Source organism: Rutilus rutilus (genome assembly GCF_951802725.1).
Source record: "Rutilus rutilus genome assembly, chromosome: 6".
Taxonomy (NCBI): Eukaryota; Metazoa; Chordata; class Actinopteri; order Cypriniformes; family Leuciscidae; genus Rutilus; species Rutilus rutilus.
Window position 1 is genome coordinate 39,937,637 of NC_140214.1, and position 21,029 is coordinate 39,958,665.

At 36.2% G+C, this 21,029-nt stretch overlaps 1 protein-coding gene across 1 annotated transcript in view; it reads left to right on the forward strand.

Annotated features, from left to right (window-relative positions):
- Nucleotides 1–473: 473 nt before the first annotated feature.
- LOC311291359 (uncharacterized protein) overlaps nt 474–21,029 on the forward strand; it is a 796,365-nt gene continuing 775,809 nt past the window's right edge. Inside the window, exons 1-9 of the mRNA XM_084410352.1 lie at nt 474–658; nt 1,493–1,621; nt 2,218–2,322; nt 2,496–2,580; nt 2,843–3,038; nt 3,132–4,962; nt 7,914–8,084; nt 12,927–13,100; nt 13,813–13,983. Coding sequence (XP_084266478.1) covers nt 1,563–1,621; nt 2,218–2,322; nt 2,496–2,580; nt 2,843–3,038; nt 3,132–4,962; nt 7,914–8,084; nt 12,927–13,100; nt 13,813–13,983 — 2,792 coding nt within the window. The 5' untranslated portion in view covers nt 474–658; nt 1,493–1,562. The remainder of the gene's footprint in view (nt 659–1,492; nt 1,622–2,217; nt 2,323–2,495; nt 2,581–2,842; nt 3,039–3,131; nt 4,963–7,913; nt 8,085–12,926; nt 13,101–13,812; nt 13,984–21,029) is intronic.

The following is a 21,029-nucleotide window of genomic DNA, read 5'->3' on the forward strand; positions in this document are numbered from 1 at the left end:
CCGTTTCATCTGAGAAGACTACTGTCAAACACACACTGAAACTGACTGATTACATTTTAAAAGAAAGTTTTAATTCATTTCAAAAGACACCATATTTGATGATACATTTGTACAGTTGGGCCCTAAATTAAAAAGTAGCTTACTCTGTGGAGTTTAATTGTGAACAAACAAATTATGATGATATTTTGGGCCATATCGCCCAGCTCTATTTCTGAATCATGAATCATGTGTGTCCTAATACAGAACAAAAGGATTGGATAATAAATACAAACCTCAGGATGTCAGCCATTTACAATATCCAGCATCTTAAATAATAGTCCAGAAACAGGGAATATAACAGATGCACTGTTGAAATGTCTATTTAAGAGGTTTTAAACAGGATTTAGAGATATGCTATAATATCCCGCTCCAGTGCAGTAGGTGTCGGTGTGCAACTGTTCAGCTGTTCCAAACCCTCCTGTAAAACACACGAAGAAGAGGAAAACGAAAGTAACAACACCTGTTGACACCTAAACCTGTTGCTCACTAATAACACCATTTATGTGTTTAATCCACAATCCATCGAGACCAGGAAGAGATTCTGAGAACGACGCGCGCGGACTGACAACAAGCGCTACGGAGTTTAAAATACTTCACTTCTTAGTGGACAAGACTGCAAGTAAGTTTAATACATTCTACATTAAAGTCATTTGTAATTATTAGGAACTTCATATTGTATATTAAGCGTGATTTAAATGTGAAGTTACAGAAGGCTGTTCTTCTGCTACTCCGAACAGACGAAGAATCTGCCAGAAATGACAACCTTTTGAAGTTAAAACACAAAAAGTTTTATTGAGAAAGGGTTATTGAGAACAAATATGTTTTTGAAAACTTTCTCCCATTTCCTCGTTTTAGGCTGTTGTTGTTTTTCTGATGTGAAATCGAAAGTATTTTTGAAGCAGACATTTACAGTAGACAGACAGATGAAGCCTAACGTCAATGAACAACAATCTGCTGTTATTAAACTGAATATTTCAGTTCATATATAGCAATTATGATTAGTAGTTATACAGTATGTCTATAATAATTCTGGTTACTTTTACGTAATCAGTTGTTTTAGGATCATTTGAAAGTAATGAAATCAACCACCATTGTGAACTTGAAGTAATGATTAAATGACAAACAATTAAACAATTAATAAAGATTGGGTAAATATGATTGTAAAATGATATTATCCTGTAATAGAGAATATAACAAATTGGGTTCAGTTTTCCCAGCACAGTGTACATTTCTGTTCCCCAATGAATTCATATTTAGAGTCAGTTAAACTCATTAAACAATCAGAAATTATTAAGACCATTCAGTTATTTTACATGGCAATATATTTGTCTGTAACTCACTTATTTTATACATTGTTTCTGCTGTTGTTGCTGTTGTTGATGATAACTCAGCATTCTTCATTATTGTCTTAAATAAGATGTTCTTAATCTGTGTAAAATGGTGTCATTTCCAGGTGATGCTGAAGGATTGAGTGTTTTCAGAAACCAGTGCTGATCAGTTTTCAGTGTCAGTTTAGCTGCAGTATGACAGAGGAAAGAGGAAAGGACTCTCTCTCTCAGATGAGTCTCTCAGAGAAACACAGGTAAGACTGCGTCTGTTTTCATCAGTTTAAACTCGACTGGACTTTGTGTTTCCCTGTCAATAACAAAACTTTAAGCATTGTTTTATATTTGCAAATGCTTTGAACAACTTCACTTTTGAGCTTCTTAAATTAACACTGACATTGTCTATAAAGCCCTGTTTGCTCTATAGAAAATATCACAGTTAATAATTTAATAACATTCTAGACTGAATTAATCCAAATAAATGACTTTAGTTTTTAGATCATAAAATTATTAATAGACATTAGAAAACAACTATACACTTAATTTAATTCAAGTTTGCTAACAAAACTGTGTCATACAGACATTTCTGCTCTCTATTTCTGTCAATAAACAAAAACTTGACATGTTCTCTTAAATTATAATTCTCAACATATTTAATTTCACTCATGTATATTAAAGAAATTGTTAAACTAATGTGAGCCAGTAAATAAAATGATCATTAACTATAAAACTGTTGATTATGTGAGTCTGTGTATTTCTGTGGAGGATTAGATAAAGACACAGATGTGTTTCAGACACAGTTGATCCTCCTTTCCTAAAGTGTTTTCTCTCTCTCTGTTCTTTGTGTCATCAGTGTAAGATCAGGCTCACGTGTGTCCAGCTCTGTGTCTCTGAAGAGTGACTGGTCTAAAGGTGATCCACCAGACTTCAGTGAGAAAACACCATCATCTAATAAAAGGTATTTTGTGTTACTAATTTTTTGTCACACTTTGACTGTTTAAAAGTTGAATCAGTGAACACCAATCATGAAACATGTTTAGATCAAATATTTGTCAGAGTATTCACAGCTAATGCTTATTTCTCTTTCTGTAAAATATCAGTTAGTATTTTATTTTACTAATTTGATTACAGGCTTCAATATGAGACATTAGACTCAGACGTTCAGACTCACAGGAACCACGAGAATTTCAAAGACAATCTTCTAGGGATCTTCCAGGTAGGAAAACACATTTTTATAAATGTTTAATATTTCTAACAAACAAATATGTTATTGAACAAAGAAATGTAATAAAATTTTTCTTGATCACTTATTTTTTCCTTTTAAACACATTTTAGCTCAACTTGGTTAGCATGTTAGTCTTTTAACTGGATTTTTTATGTACTTGTATTATAGTTATTGAATAAATAGTGTTGACCAAATGTAGATGTACAATTTGGCTTAAATTCTGTTATTCTTTTTCTCTTACTTTTGTTTGTAGGATCTTGAGAGCAAAATAATCACATTTCTGAAGAATGAGCTGGAGAAGTTAAAGAAAATATTACAAAAAGAGAACACACAACACTTTGTGAAGGACTTTATTGAGAACAGATCCAGTATCAAATCAGCAGCTCTCGATCTCACACTACATTACCTGAGAGAGATGAAGCAAGATGAAGCTGCTGATGCTCTAGAAGGTGAGAGACTCATGATCATCTGTCTGATTGTCTCTTATAAATGTAGGAGAGAAAATTAGGACTAAAACTATCTCTTTCTGTTCCTGTGTTTAGATGAGCTGTTCCTCATTCCTCAGCTGAAATGTGGCCTAAAGAAGAAGTATAAATGTGTATTTGAAGGAGTTGCGAAGCAAGGAGACTCCACACTTCTGAATAACATCTACACAGATCTCTATATCACTCAGGGCGGCAGTGAACAGGTCAATACTGAACATGAGGTGAGACAGATTGAAGTTGCTTCCAGGCGTCATGAAGCACAAGAGATACAGGTTAAATGCACAAATTTGTTTGAAGCACCTGAACAAGACGAGGAGATCCGAACTGTACTGACAAAAGGAGTCGCTGGCATCGGGAAATCAGTCTCTGTGCAAAAGTTTGTTCTGGACTGGGCTGAAGGAAAAGAAAATCAAGATATCAGCTTCATATTTCCTCTTCCATTCAGAGAGATGAACTTAAAGGAGAAAGAAAAACTAAGTTTGATGGACCTTATAACTCAATTTTTCACAGAGACAAAAGGACTGAACCTTACAAGAAGGAATCAGTTCAAAGTGCTGTTCATCCTTGATGGACTGGACGAATGTCGCCTTCCTCTGAAGTTTGACAGTAATGAGACGTGGCGTGATGTGTCTTCACCAGCCTCTCTGGATGTTCTCCTAACGAACCTCATGAAGGGAAATCTGCTTCCTTCTGCTCTCATTTGGATCACCACAAGACCAGCAGCTGCCAGTAAGATTCCTCCTGACTGTATCGACCGGCTGACAGAGATACGAGGATTCAGTGACGCACAAAAGCAAGAGTACTTCAAAAAAAGATTCAAGGATGATATTCAAGCCAACACAATCCTAGATCACATTAAACAATCAAAGAGTCTCTTTATCATGTGCCACATCCCAGTATTCTGCTGGATTTCAGCCACTGTTCTCCAGAACATTCAGGAGGAGAAAATAAATAATGATGTGAAAAACACTCAGGCTGATGAGATCTCTAAAACACTGCAGGAATCAAACACTGAAGACACTCCCAAGACTCTGACACAAATGTACACACACTTTCTCCGCTTTCAGATCCAGCAGAGCCGCCGAAAGTATGATGGAGAATACACACCAGATGTTTCTTGGGATAAAGATGCCATCCTTTCACTGGGGAAACTGGCATTTCAACAGCTGGAAAGAAGCAACCTGATCTTCTATGACACAGACCTGGAAGCCTGTGGTATTGACGTCTATAAGGCATCAGTGTACTCAGGCATGTGTACCCAGATCTTTAAGGAGGAAACAGGGATCGTTCTTGGTACCATGTACTGCTTTGTTCACTTGAGCATTCAAGAGTTTATTGCAGCCCTTTATGCACATCTATTTCTAGACATCAACAAGACAAGTGTGTTTGATCATGAGTCTACAGAACAGGAAAACAGAAATGAAACCATGATTGATTTTCTCAAGACTGCAGTGGACAAGGCACTCGAGAGTGACAATGGACACCTGGACCTTTTCCTTCGCTTCCTCCTCGGTCTGTCACTCCAGTCCAATCGACGACTCTTACGAGGTCTGTTGACACAGCAAGACGGCAATGACCAGAGCAACAAGGAAATAGTTCAGTACATCAAGCAGAAACTAGAAGATAATCTTCCTGCAGAGAGATCCATCAATCTGTTCTACTGTCTGAATGAACTGAACGACCAAACTCTGGTGAAAGAGATTCAGACCCACCTTAGCAAAGGAAGTCTCTCATCTGGTGACCTTTCACCTGCCCAGTGGTCTGCTTTAGCCTTTGTGTTGTTGACATCAGAGGAAGAGCTGGAGGAGTTTGAGCTTCAGAAATTCAAGAAATCAGACGAGTGTCTCATTAGATTATTGGCAGTCATCAAAACCTCCAGAAGAGCCCTGGAAGTCTTTTAATATATTTTGTCATGTTTAGCTCTCATCTGAAAAATGCATTTATCTACATTACTCTATAGTGATTCCCCATCATAAACATGAGCCTATACCTGTAAAGTGTGTGTGTGTGTGGAGACAGTTTATCAAAACTAAAGACAAAATATAAAAAAAACATGTAAAAATGTTTGCATGTTTGTTTTGTATCATATGATACACCAGACATGTATGACTTATAGATATATGTATACTGATTTTGTACAGCTGTTATATATATATTGCCAAAAAGTAAGATGAAATTCTAAAAGGTTATAGCATAAAACATTTTTATAATACAACCTACTTAAAGTACATATATATTACCACACATATATTAGTTCTCCCAGTAATTAGATATTTTAAATGCTTATTTCTATAAATAGTTCTGTAGAATAATGTAATAATAATGTAATACAGTATGTAGATCGAGAGATTTACAAATAAACATTTATCAAAAGCCTGTTGTATCATATTTGATGTACAAATTTTAAGATGTTTTTTCTACAAAAAAAGTTTAAATTTTTTATCGTTCAAAATCTCTTTTTTTCATATAATTATTTTTAAATATATTTTTCTAATTTAGTAATTAAGTAAAATAACTATAAATTTAATTTCAGCAATTGTTATGGATGCTTTTTTACTATCTTTAAATTAATGATATATCAGCCATTGGCCACCCTGCTCTCTAAGATATCGGCATCAGCCATCGATTGACCTTAATCTTGAAATATTAAAAACAAAATAAAATTTCTTAGGTTCTTAGTTTTAAGTAATCTTAGCTTAACTTAAATCATTGAAGATTTTATGTCAAAAAGACATGTACATGTGAATGGAGGCATTTTTAGAATTATAGTGAAAGGCCTTTAACACTAGGGGCCCTATCTTGCACCCAGCGCAATTGACTTTGTACACCGACGCATGTATCATTCCTATTTTGCACCCACGCAAAGCGGACTTTTCCCTCCACAGACGCACGTCGGTAAGTTAGGAAATACACTTGCGCTCCCGGGGGAGGTTCAGCGCAAAGAGGAGGCCTGTTCCGGCGCAAACGTTCCTTCATGCTATTTTGCAGGTTTAGAAAACAATTGCGCCACTAACCAGGAAAAAATAGTTTGAAGTCAGTGGCGTGTTGCGCATGTAATTCATATGCTATTTTAAGGGCGCATGCTTGGCCATAATCAATGTAGCGTGTGCACAACGCGCACTTTGATTCTCTCATCTACACAGAAGCAGCAGTTTTCATTTTTGCAAATCATACATTATTACGATAGATAGATAGATAGACAGACAATTTATTATAAAAGCATACATCTAGCTTACACATTTACCCAAATTGTCATACGCCTGTATAACCGAAGTTAATTTGGGTGGGTTTCTCCATTTCAATGTAACTTCTCTCTCTTTTACGGCCATGACGAGAGCGTTCCTCTCCTCGGCTGTGAACCGCTCCTGGCGCGCGCCTGGCAAATCTGCCGTTACAATAGCAATCCGCTATGGAAAAAGCGCGTCTGCTCTTAAAGGGAATGTGAGATGACGCTCTGATTGGTTTATTTCACTTTACGCCCAAACCACACCTATGAATAATGAAGCTACTTCAGACCAACCTCTTTTAGATTTGCGCCGGGCGCAAGAGTCATTTATCCCGCCGGGAAAATAGCAACATTTAAAATGTTTTTCATATAAATTACACATAAGGCAAAAAAAACCAAATGAACATATTTACCTATTTCGGCCATAGACGGTCATATTGACCGCACGGAATTTCGCGGTATTATTATAGGCTATACCAATATACACAACAATAAAATGTGGTTAAAAATACACTAAGCATATTCAACAACAAATCATTTAAATGTAATGATATTCAGCACAGAACAAGAATGAAAAAATAACTATAAACAAGCCAAAATGAAATACTTTATAAGCGAAAGTGAAAGTAAGCGGCGTTAGGCTCACGTAACTTTCTAATTAGAATCAAAATGTTTCAACATTTGCAATGTATTTGGATGGTAAACTATTCTTTATTATAGGCTTTGTACTTCACTCACGTTCCAATATCGACGGAAAAAATCATCCTCTTCACATGCGCAAAATGGTACGAATTGTACTAGGCTACAAACAGAGCAGTGACATTTTTATATGTTAGGCTGACTATTTTATTATTATATTTTATTGTGGCTATAATGAACAGGCTGCAATGCCAAGATTGCAATGCTGGAATATGGTTGGTGTGTGTGTGTGTGTGTGTGTGTCTGTGTGTCGGTGGGCGCGGGCGCGATCGAACAGTGTAAACATGAAAACATAGGCTACTCCGTCATTTTGTTCAGGACATCTACGGATTATTTATTTATAAATGTATAATTAAACTTGTTTAAATGTACAGTTTGGTGTTTTGTTTTTAAAAGACATATTAATACAATAAATGCATTAATCTCTCAATTGGGTATTTATCATTAAAGATATAGAGTTTGGAATATAGCAGTCAAAATGACCGCTTGCGGCAGTTCTAGTAGTTATGGAATTCTGGCACTTCTAGTGTTAACTTGCCATAAAAGTGTGAACTGTCTCATATAATGGTGCCGGTGCAGTCAAGTCAAAAATATTGTTGAATATTAAGTGTCCCCAACTAAGCAAGACAGAGGCAACAGTGGCAAGAACCTAAACTCCATCAGGTGACATAAATAGAGAAAAAATCCTATAGCTATAAAAAGCTGTACACAAATATTTTTTCAAACATGCTTAATTTGATCTACGTTATTTGTCACTGAATAAAAACATTTTGAAGATGAATGCTAGTTTAACTCAGCCTCTTTGCTGTATGTGCTGTTTATGTAATAAAATAAATGAAAAATGTATTTAATATTTGTATATAGAAAATGTATTGTATGTGTTCCATCTAATTCTGTGTTGTGACTTATTGTAGGTTAAATGATTGTAACTTAACAGACAAAAGCTGTTCAGCTCTGGCTGCAGTTCTTGGATCAGATACCAATCTGAAAGAGCTGAACATGAACAATAATAATCTGCAGGATTCAGGAGTGAAGCTGCTCTGCACTGGACTGAAGAATATAACGTGTAAATTGGAGATACTGAGGTAAGTTGAGCCACAGGAGTCACATGACTAGAGTGAGGTGCGATGACTGACAGGACGATGCGAGAGAACTTTTGTGAAAAATTCAAAGATCTTTTATTTATTTGTTACAACGTGGGTATACCATATCAATCCTGTCATTGTGCTATTTTGTTGTTGTTGTGTCTTTTCATCGAGTTTTTCATACTTTGATGGACTGGAAAAATATACAGCCATTCCCTGATATTATAAAGCTTGGAAGAGCCAGGACAATTTTTTTTATATATAATTCCGATTGTATTCGTCTGAAAGTAGAATGTCATATACACCTAGTATGACTTGAGGGTGAGTAAATCATGGGCTAATTTTCAAGGGATTATAATATTTAGTGGATAGAGTATTTTCTATATATGTCTACTTATTATAAGTTAACACTTAAATTGTGCTGTTTTTGTTTATAGTAATTTATACTTTAGTGATGTAATCATTACTTGCATACCTAGTGTTGAGTCAGAATTCAGATTATTCTGTTAGAGATGGTAAATCTGCCACAGAATGGAGGGCGATATCTGGTAGAACTCACTTCTCTTAATATTTTATGTGACAGGATTAATGTATTTTAGTGCTTTTGAGGGAGCTGTGTATCTTTGATTCTGCTTTCAGCTTTGCAGCTAGTCTTGACTAAACACTTCCTCTAGTTTATGAGTGTTTTACACCACTGTGAAGGTATTTTGGTCTATTTGTCCCACTCCTCCTTACAAAGCTGCTTTAGCTCAGTGACATTTGTAGACTTTCCAGCATGAGCTGTGTTTCACGTACTTCCACAGCATTTCAATGGAGTTGAAGTCTGGACTTTAATTAGGCCATTCCCAAACTTAGATTTTCTAATTTTCTGACCATTTTCAGGTTACTTGTGGATCATTCAGATCAAAGACTTTCATACCTGTACAGTTGTAAGACTGGATAAACTAGAAGAACTGGAAGAGAGGGCAAATCTCTGAGAAAACAATGGAAATTAACATTTGAACTCTCTTGCTATATTACCATCCCCATTCGAGATCACACTTGAGTTGATTACCTCCCAATTTACACATCATTCCCTCAACTTCTGTCTCCAGTAAGTCTGGGATGGTGATTAATGCAAATTCCCACTGTGAACTCATGTTTACATTTGAAAAGAGGTTTCTGCCTTGGTCTGAGTATTTAGGGAGATGCTGAAGAAGGCTTGTGGCGATTTGTAACTCAAATGAGCCTGTGATGCAGAGTGTATGCAGGCACTCCACATCATGTATTTTATAATGTCAGGTTCGCATCTTCTCTCTTTATTCCAGAGCATTTGATGTTTTGTATTTAGTACCTTTGAACTGATTATGTAATTGGAATATGATACATTTACCTGACATAATAAATTGTTACATTTGATTTTATTCCGACTGACTAAGAAATTGTTTTCCCAAGTAGATTAAAGGGATTCGTATGCTGCCGCAAGTTTTGCGTCAGATTAGTGACGACTAATATTTTGGCGCTAATTCATGTCTACATGTTTTGCAAAGACAAGAAGTGAATTTCCGTTTAGGGCAGCAAAAGTGCTGCTTGACCAACCTAAATCTGGGTGTGTCTTACCTCTGTTTTAATTTAATGTTACTTTAGATAAGTGTACGTGGGAAACCAGACAAATAAAGTTGGTTGACTTACATCTGTAGTTGGCCATACCTCTACTGAAGTAAACGTTACTTTAATTTCAAGTGTATGCAATCACGGGGGCTATACCAAAGTATCTTTGATTGTGTAAGCGTGAATGCGACCAATCTCAGGTATGTAAACTCCACCCACTGGCCCAAAAACGGTATCCGGTGTCGTGGTCGAAGGAAATTCAGCGTGTATGACTTTTCGGGTGCTTCTGGAAAAATCAGTTTAATTTATTAAACAGTTGATTTCTAATTTTAATTCTGACTCCATAAATAATTTAATCTGACTCCAAATTTAAATTACTCTTTAATTTTTACTGATTTTCTATCTTAACAGCTGATCAAAAGATGAATTGTGATTTAATTTAGATCTTTGATTATTCTTGACATTCCATACTTTCAGTTATTAATTCATTATGGACCCAATGCCGCATAGAGATCATGTCTGCCGGATCGTGTTTCTCACCGTCACAAACTTGCTAATTCTGATTTTAGTCAGTGGATGTAGGGTTTGCTAATACCTTTTAAGTCGGTTGCCTACTGCTCACTCGTACAAAAAAGTGTAGTTTATTTTAGCCATTTCCATACAACTTGCTAAATCAGTGATAGACAAAAATCAAAAGGTCTTCAGATGACGTGCCTACTGCTCCGTTCATACATGCGCCTTTAGTTTGACCTACCTTAACTAAGATTTGCGGTAGCATCAGCCTCCTTATAATCCATTAAAATAATGATTTCAGAATACTTCAGAATAAATCAAGATGTAACATTTATTTTGACATTAAGCATCAATTAAATGGATTAAACAGAATACACAATGCATAACTGATCAGCATAAAATACAAACATAATTCAAAATGCAGTATCAAAAATAGTTTAAAAGAGTCAGCATACCTGGCAATAGAGACACATAGCCACAGTGTGGGAAGTTCTGTTTACAGATGCTTCCTTGAGTGGTTTGCCAATTCCATTTAAATACCCAAGTAGAACAAAAGAACAATAAACATCTAGCACCCAAATATTTATTCAGCTTTCGTTGAACCCTTTCTCATGCCCCAAGTGGTCACGCCTGAGTTTGTTGGATGAAGATAAATGGTTATCAACAATCTTTATTGGGGCATCTCCCACATCAGAAGAACAGGCATTGTTTTCTTTTTTTTCTGACTGTTCTGCTGCTGCGGGAATGAAACTCCTTTACCATTCGCACCAGAAGTATTTGTTTTGCCCTCACATAAAACAGCTGGAGACAGTAGGTTCGTGAGATTTGGATGACTGAATGAGACCTGTAGGGAGAAGATGGTGTGCAGAGTCAGGAACACTCAGCATGTGGGGAAGAGATGAGATTGGGCCAGTTGTGTTGTGTTCTCTGTCCCATAGATCTCTTCTTCAGATTAGTGAGTTTTATTGTTTTATTGCAGGTTCAAATTCTTGAATCCAGTCTTAGTAGAAATCCATCCTTACAGGTATATAGCAATTACCTCTGTTTAGTGACCGAAGCTGGCGAGATTGTGATCGTGAGACCCACGTTAACCCTCTGGGGTCTAAGGTGTTTTTGGGGTCCTTGAGATGTTCTGACATGCCCTGACATTTGTGCTTTTTTCAGTTGCTTATAAACATATTAATGGCAAAGGTATAATGACACTCTATTTAGCACAAACAGGGCTACCATAATATGTGAGCAACATGTATGTACATGTTTGTATTTTTGAGAGAATAATGTTTATGCATGGTTATTGAAAAAACTAAAAATTAATGTTTCTGAAATAAGGCCACAAAACACATACTAAATATGTGTCCACAAGACTTCTGAATAATACATTTTGTCGCCACTTTTTGTTTGGAAAGGCAATATTCGAGTGGGCGTGAATGATCCAACACCATCATAAATAATTAGTAGTTCACACCTGAGAAGATAATGGCCTGCATAATGAGCCTTTCATTATTGGCAACATTATAAGCTTATTTTTGTAGTCGATTTTTACTCATCTCAGTATAGCAATAGAGTTTGGTAAAAGCTGTTCATTCATTCACACACAGAAACGCGATTCATATTTAAACAGTCTTTTTGCGCGAAATGAAACTTCCAGCACTTCTGAGGTAAATTTTCCAGGATTATTATTAAGATAATATTATTCCTCACAGCGTCGTGAAATACATGAGTCTGAAAGTGAACTCGCAGTGTGTGTTATCCAGCTGATTGTGGGCGTTCACAGGTTTGCATGGATTGCCTCAGATCATTTGCGTTTGAACAGCACGCGCTCTCCGTGGGCGGGGTCACATTAAAACATAATGAGCTGAGAACGACTGACATCTCTCTCTTTTCATACATATTACATAAACTGAGAATATTTGTTTTTTATAAAAATTACTTCATTTAAAAGAAGAGAATTCAAGCTTCATGCCTGTGTGTCTGTATGCCTGTTTGACTGAGTATTCGCTGAGTTACAGTTCATTTTCGGACGCGTTTCAGAATGGACTTCACTGACAGAGAGAAGGCAGAACTCGCATGATGCGAGTTCTGCCTTCTCTCTGTCAGTGAAGTTTATTTTTCTTTATTTGGCAAAAAGCACAACATTTTGTTTTTATTGTGAGTATACACTAAAAAATACACACTTAACATGATCGAGTGATGTATGAAACTTGTATGCAAAATCAAAGTGAACAGAGTATTTAGAATCTCTTTTGTACTGATAAGAAAAAAAGCAAGCCTATTGCGCCAGCGCGATAGTCGACCCCAGGGGGTTAAACAAGGCGTGAGGACCTCTGAGCGACATAGCTTCCTAATATGAATGGGTAAAATATAAGTAAAGAGTTAAATAGAACAATCAAATGTATTGTTAAACTATTATATAATTGACCAATAACCAATTGGCAATCTAACTGAAAATGGAGTCAGATATAAAATGGAGTCAGATAAAAGCTTTAATGGAATTAAATTACTTTGCCATGCGGAAAGAACCCCCATTTGGACAGATAAACTGTAATCTCGAAAGTGATGTTGATGTCTAACATATTAAAGATTTCTGTGCCTTTTGTTTGCCTCCATATTCAGTTGTCAGTTTTTGCATCTACATTTCAATGCATTTGTACAAAGAACAAAATAAAATTTAAGTTTAAGGATTTACATTGTTCGGGATTTAACTGATTAATCAGCTGAATGCTTTCATTCCTGTTCTAGACTCTCTAACTGCAGTGTGACAGAAGAAGGTTATAAAGCTCTGGCTTCAGCTCTGAGATCAAACCCTTCACACCTGATAGAGCTGGATCTCACAGGAAATGATCCTGGACAATCAGGAATGAAGAAGCTCAATGATTTACTACAGGATCCAGACTGTCAACTGAAGACACTGAGGTGAGACGGGATCAAATAATGAACTAAATTAGTTATATGGAGGCTAAATATTCATAACTGATATATTATTTTAGCTTGACAATTAGCTGCATAAAAATGATCAAGATCAGATCAGATGCTGCAGGTTCTGTCATGATGATGATAAACGTCAACACAGTTTAGTTGTGATACGAGCTAAAGGTCAAATAGACATTATGGGTCAGTATATGGGCTGCTATTCTGGAGTATACCTTGATAATTGAAATGCACAATTTTATTTTTGTGCACACTTCTCATCAAAATTATAGATAAACTTTTAGTGAAATAGTTTTCTGAACACAATAGTTTTCCATCAAGCCCAGATTCACTGCATCTCTCTATAGCAGGTCTATGAGTCTCCAGATGTTCACAAACATGCAGTTTCACAAGCCAGTTTTCTCAGTGCTGACGTTTCTCACTTCTCCTGCTTAAAAGCCAGAAAGATCTTAATTTCACACTCTGTATTCATACTGAAAACCATGATCTAGTGAGCTTTTGCCCTTCTGCTCTGTGAGACGTTTCTGTTCTTATGAGTTTGCTTTAGGACTGAGTGTCGCTCTCGTTTCTTTTAAATTCATATTAAGAATTCTAAGAATTATATCTAAGATTATATCTAAGATTTTTTTTTTTTATCATATCAATCGTTTTTGTAATGCAACAGACATTTAGTTGAACTGAATTGACTCTTCTGCAGGTTTCTGAGTCCTGCTGCAGAGGAAGCCTGTCAGTATGTGAATAGAGTTGTGGGTAAAAACCCGTTTCTCCAGAAAGAGCTGAATCTGAATGAACATAAACTAGGAGACACACGAGTGAATCAGATTGCTGCTCTACTGCAGGATAAACACTGTCAACTCAACACACTGACGTGAGTATTGCTCATTTATTTATAATATTACTTTACTTTTAGTAGTAATGTTAGTTGATGATAATATTTCCTCACTTGTTTGAGTCAGAGCAGTCACACAGAGCCACAACAATTTAAAGTAATACAATTAAACAGCAAATAAAAAACACACAATTAAAATGTGATATCAAACTTTAAATATTTGGCCAAGACAAAGTTGGATCATGGGTCAATAATTATTTCAGTTTCTGTAGAGGCAGAACAATGTTTTTTGTGACATCAGAATCAGAAATGTTCATTACTGCTTTCAACTCAATGTTTGTATTTCACAAAATGTAAAATGTCTAATTTTGGTGCAGCATATACTGTAACTTGTAAAAATTGAACAAGTGCATTTTAAAAGTCTGTGATCAGTATCTGCCTGTAATAAGATCCACTGAACCACTATAGCTTATTTGTCATTTGCTTTTATCCACTAATACAAGCCTGCAAAACCCATCCGAATGATGACCAAAATATACTGACGAGTTCAGTGAAGTTTATTGTACATCACACAAAAGATGAAGCGTTAGTTTTACTCCAGAGAATCTCTGTAAGAGGTGAATAAACATAGTATAAGAAGTGCGCATTAAAGTCTTATCCATAAACTCTCTCTCTCTCTCTCTCCCTTTCATTATCAACAACATACACAGAGAAGTACACAAAACACTTGTTACAACTAACAGTAAACAAATATACACACCTTTTCAGTGGGTGCTAAATAAACTGGTAAACCTTATATCCGTAAAATGACTCGAAGAGCTGTCATAAAGAGTGCGCTCGCACTTTCATTTCTTCCGTGTCCAGTCAAGTTAGGCCTGTTGCTCCGGAGACCGTAAGCTGGATCACGAACAGTACAGATCCATCCTCGAGTAACAACGGGAGTAAATGAAGACTGCTATGTTCATTCTTACATCCATCAACAACACACCTCAATCGCTTAGGAGACATTCTTGTCTACAGCTGCTCAAGCGTCGAACAATGGCGGACTCTGTGTCCAGCTCACTCAGGGCGGGTCTGGGCTCAAATTGAAGTGTCACTCAACAGTCGTGGGAGGGGCCTGCTCAATTCTATGTCACATTGCGCCGAATCTGAGAACAGCTCATTCTGAGACAGTGCTTATGATTTATTGAGATTGTAAAAAAAACCACTGGGTGGATTTTTATCATTCTAGGGTGGTTTTGCTCACACACTGCCAACACACATTTTTGTTCAAACACCATGTAAAAGGGAATTTTGCATAATAGGTGCCCTTTAAAGATTTGAAAAGCTTTGTTTCTCCCATCACTACTGAACGCAAGTGCAGCTTTATTCAAGTAAACGTGAACAAAACTAAAAAAACAAAGACTTGACTGAGAAACATGAAGGTCACCAACAGCAGTTACAGGGAACAAAGCCAGACAGAAGACAATGGTAACATGAAGGCAGGGCCGTACGCAGGATTTTATAAAAACTGAGGTCCCACAATTGATGTTGCTAGGGGGGTTCGGGGGAAATCTTTGATTTTCCTGATCTACACATGTGCAATTTGAAGGACAAAAAAATTGGATATCAATAGCTTTAAAAGCATGTCAGTGGACAGTAGCATAAATTATTTGTCAAGCAGAAAACAGATTCATAAACATGAGAATCAGGTTAAATGTTGCAATGAATGATCCACACTACAAAATTGAAATGAAGAAATGTTATGCTTATTGTTGATAAAACACAATCACTAATTCCAAATAGGAATGAGAAATGATTCAATGATTATTTTGCATAGATGTTGCATTTCAATCAAACACCAATGCAATCCTTTTGTGTCCAGAGGCATATGAGCAATATGTGTGAGCATCAAAGATCAGTTTCAGCAACTTGTTTCTTTCCTGAATTAATCAATGTTTTTGGACTAATCAGTTCAATTAATGATTCAATTGCTCACTCATAAAGACAGTCACGTGTCGCCGCCTACTGGCTTAATGATGCAAGTTGCGCAAACACAGACAAGTGGAGTAATACAGTGAACAGTCCCAGTGCTGATACTGGTGGAATATTCAAACACATTTGAGGTATGCAAATATATATTTATACAATAATACTATTATGGAAATATATATATATATATATATATATATATATTTTTTTTCATCTTCAGTTATATAGCGCTTTTAACAACGTAGATTGTTTCAAAGCAGCTTCACAGAGATAAGCGTATAATTTAAGGTAACAGAGATTGTTTTGGCTTTATAGCAGAGTTAAGTTATTTTCCATCTAAGTTAGTTTTGATTGATTTGCTTCCGTCGCAACGATCATTTGTTATTAAATTAGGGGCCGCTAAGACGACACCATTCCCTCTACACAGACTTTAAACGCGAACCTGTGAGAAACGCTGATGGCGTTCACATGCGCATTTAGAATGGGTTCTATAGTTATGTGCATTTGAAAATACGCAGGTTTGGAATTCCCTACAAGCCAAGCCTAAACAAAGTACTTGTCTTTCCTTATAAATTTTTATAAAGAATTTTATTTTATTTTGTTGCTTTGGGGTAGGAACGCGAAACAGATTTTCCCGACAACGCCTTATCTGTATAGTGGTAGAGGGATCCTCCATAGGGAGAGACTAGTTGGCACTTCAGCACTGCGTTGTCATCGGTCCAGGCGAAGGTCCTTCGTCAGATCTGGATACGGCCTGGATCCGGCAGGCTGCAGGAAAACCTCGGGATAAACACAGACACTAAAATTAGCGTAGATGCCATTCTTCTCATGATGTAACGAGTACATCAGGAGTTATGGGAAGTGTTCCCGGTTCCGGCTGACCTAATCTATGCAGCCTAACATTAAATTATAGAAGTCTATAATGTATTATGTGAATGCTAGGTCAAAGAGATGTGTTTTTAGTCTAGCTTTGAACTGACAGAGTGTGTCTGCTTCCCGGACAATGGTAGGAATATGGAGGTATTTTTGGTGCAAAACTACTGAACACCTGTGACAGTGAAATTTGTAGTTGTAGAGAATAGCCACACATGTGTATCAGTAAATTTGAAGTCACAGAGAGAAATGTTTTAAGAGTTGCAAACTTGTAGACTTTTTTTTATCTTCCACAAACACAACACAACAGTCACACCTTCTCAAATTCTTCATTGCAGGTGCACAAATCCTATTCTACAAATCACAAATTAAGAAACTCATACGCTCACATTTTTGCTACAGTTGCTGCAGTGAATATGGTGCAAAACGCATTTAAACACCTGCATAAAAAAATGTGAAGTCACGGAGAAATTTAGCTCATCTGCACATCAGTATGTGAATTCATCCAATGAGAGTTGCACACTTGTAGAATATTTTCTCACAAATGTCTTGTATATTTTTCTAGCACAAACACAAGTACATAACTACAGCTGCTTGAATCTGCTGCGACGAATCTCACACACTGTTTTTCGCTTTCAAGTGACAAGTTTCGCGCGCTCTCCCTTTTGCACCAAGTGCACCGTGAAATGTGGGGCAAAAGTGAGTTGTGCATCTGTAGAGGCAGTGGGCGGAGCCTACATGAATATTCATGAGTTTCCCGGGCATGCGCGTGGAACTGCTCATTCTAGTTCACGCTCCTCGTTTCTCAGCAGGTTTATTGGATTATTTCAAAAAAGGTAAATATAGTTTCAGCGCGAACTTAAACTACAGTTGTGTATCGTTTTGTTAAATTCATAATGTTTTTATTAATTCGTCACTGACTGAATGATTGCTGGCATTCACTTTGTGTAGGCCTATATACAGTAGCTACAGCAAACTTCAACTCGTCGTATAAATTGCACCTTGCGAAGCTTTAAAACTGTGGCTTTTACTAATTGTTATCATTTGTTGATTGCAATAAATTAAATAAACCATCATAAATGTATCTGTGGGCTAACACTTTTTAAAATATATATAATATATCCTGGTGTGATCGTTCTTAAATTCTTGTTCGTTTAAATAAGCCAAATCATTTAAGACCAAACTCAAGCATGAATGTGTTGCTTTAATACATACGTACAATTTGGATTAAACAAAATTGTATGGACAAAAGTGGATAAATTACATTTGATACAACTAGGTTACTGTAAATGAGAAATAAAAAACACTTAACATTATTTTACGGAATATAATAAGCCACCAATTTGATGTTCTAAAAAAATATTTACAAGCATACTGGCAAAATAATGTAACAATATTATTTTTAATGTTTTGATTGCAAGGTGTGTTTGTGCTGGTTTTGATATAATAATATATACACTGTTCAAAAGTTTGGTATTAGTAAGGTTCTTAGGTAAGGTACCAAGACTACATATTTCTGAAAAACAGTAATATTGTGAAATATTTTTATCAACTGTTTTCTATTTTAATGTTAAAAAAAAAAAAAATTGTGATGGCAGAGCTCATTTTACTCTAGATTTCAGTGTCACATGACCCTTCAGAAATCATTCTAATACTGATTTGCTGCTCAAGAAACATTTCTGATTATTATCACAGTTGAAAGTGGTTGTGCTGCTTAATGAAGTGTGGAAATTGACCTTGCTTGCTATAAAAGTATAACATTTCTTAAATCATAGTGATTCCAAACGTTTGTCATGCCAATCTTAAATGCCAGAATGTCATGTTTTAACATTGATCCAACAAAGTTTAAAGGTTTTATTTTCAAGAGTTCAAGTCAGAAGTAGATCATGCATTTGTATCAATGGTCATCATTGTGTATCATCCAGGCACACAGAGCAACACATAAGGTCAAAGAAAGAACATGACAAAGAGAAACATCAGTGTAGGGTGCAAAATGTTTATTTTGACATGGTTTGGTTGTGGAGTTATTTCCCAGAGATTATAGCCAGAGATGACACAGTTGTAAAGCTTCATAAAGGTATCAGAAGAGCTTAGCAATAAACAAATTAAATGGTAATGGTTCATGTATTTAGGAATATTCTGCTCTTCTGTTGGAAATAAGTGTTGCTGTAATCATTCAGGTGTTCTGGAATTTTTGGTTTTACGGTAAAAGTGGAACGTAATTTTATTTTTATTTTATTTTTTATTGCAGTGACATTCAACAAATGATAACAAAAGACAGTTTAAAGCATTGCAATGTACAGAGGAAAAGCACAACGAAATGAACGAGTTGAAGTTTGCTGTGCTTTATATAGGCCTGCTTTATATAGGCCGAAGTGAATGCCAGCAATCATTTAGTCATTAACGATAACGAATGCACAAAACGTGCAAACTAATAAAAACATTATGAACTTTATGAAATGATACACAATTGTATTTTAAGTTCGCGCTGAAACTATATTTACCTTTTTTTAAATAATCCATTAAACCTGCTGAGAAACGAGGAGCGTGAACTAGAATGAGCAGTTCCACGCGCATGCCCTTATTCCGTAAAATAATGTTAAGTGTTTTTTATTTCTCATTTACAGTAACCTAGTTGTACCAAATGTAATTATCCACTTTTGTCCATACAATTTTGTTTAATCCAAATTGTACGTATGTATTAAAGCAACACATTCATGCTTGAGTTTGGTCTTAAATGATTTGGCTTATTTAAACGAACAAGAATTTAAGAACGATCACACCAGGATATATTATATATATTTTAAAAAGTGTTAGGCCACAGATACATTTATGATGGTTTATTTAATTTATTGCAATCAACAAATGATAACAATTAGTAAAAGCCACAGTTTTAAAGCTTCGCAAGGTGCAATTTATACGACGAGTTGAAGTTTGCTGTAGCTACTGTATATAGGCCTACACAAAGTGAATGCCAGCAATCATTCAGTCAGTGACGAATTAATAAAAACATTATGAATTTAACAAAACGATACACAACTGTAGTTTAAGATCGCGCTGAAACTATATTTACCTTTTTTGAAATAATCCAATAAACCTGCTGAGAAACGAGGAGCGTGAACTAGAATGAGCAGTTCCACGCGCATGCCCGGGAAACTCATGAATATTCATGTAGGCTCCGCCCACTGCCTCTACAGATGCACAACTCACTTTTGCCCCACATTTCACGGTGCACTTGGTGCAAAAGGGAGAGCGCGCGAAACTTGTCACTTGAAAGCGAAAAACAGTGTTTGAGATTCGTCGCAGCAGATTCAAGCAGCTGTAGTTATGTACTTGTGTTTGTGCTAGAAAAATATACAAGACATTTGTGAGAAAATATTCTACAAGTGTGCAACTCTCATTGGATGAATTCACATACTGATGTGCAGATGAGCTAAATTTCTCCGTGACTTCACATTTTTTTATGCAGGTGTTTAAATGCGTTTTGCACCATATTCACTGCAGCAACTGTAGCAAAAATGTGAGCGTATGAGTTTCTTAATTTGTGATTTGTAGAATAGGATTTGTGCACCTGCAATGAAGAATTTGAGAAGGTGTGACTGTTGTGTTGTGTTTGTGGAAGATAAAAAAAAGTCTACAAGTTTGCAACTCTTAAAACATTTCTCTCTGTGACTTCAAATTTACTGATACACATGTGTGGCTATTCTCTACAACTACAAATTTCACTGTCACAGGCGTTCAGTAGTTTTGCACCAAAAATACCTCCATATAGGAAGACTGTTCCAGAGTTTTGGTGCTAAATAGGAAAAGGATCTACCTCCAGCAGTCGATTTTGATATTCTAGGTATTAGTAACTGGCCGGAATTTTGAGATCGCAATAGACGTGACGGACTATAATGCGTTAAGAGCTCACTCAAGTACTGCGGAGCTAAACCATTTAGTGCTTTGTAAGTAATTAGCAATATTTTAAAATTGATGCGATGTTTAATAGGGAGCCAATGCAGTTTTGACAGAACTGGGCTAATATGGTCATACTTCCTGGTTCTGGTAAGAACTCGAGCTGCTGCGTTTTGAACCAGCTGTAGTTTGTTTATTAAGCGTGCAGGGCAACCACCCAGTAGAGCATTACAATAATCTAGCCTTGAGGTCATGAACGCATGAACTAATTGTTCCGCATTTGTCAATGAGAGCATATGGTGTAATTTAGATATATTTTTAAGATGGAAAAATGCAGTTTTACA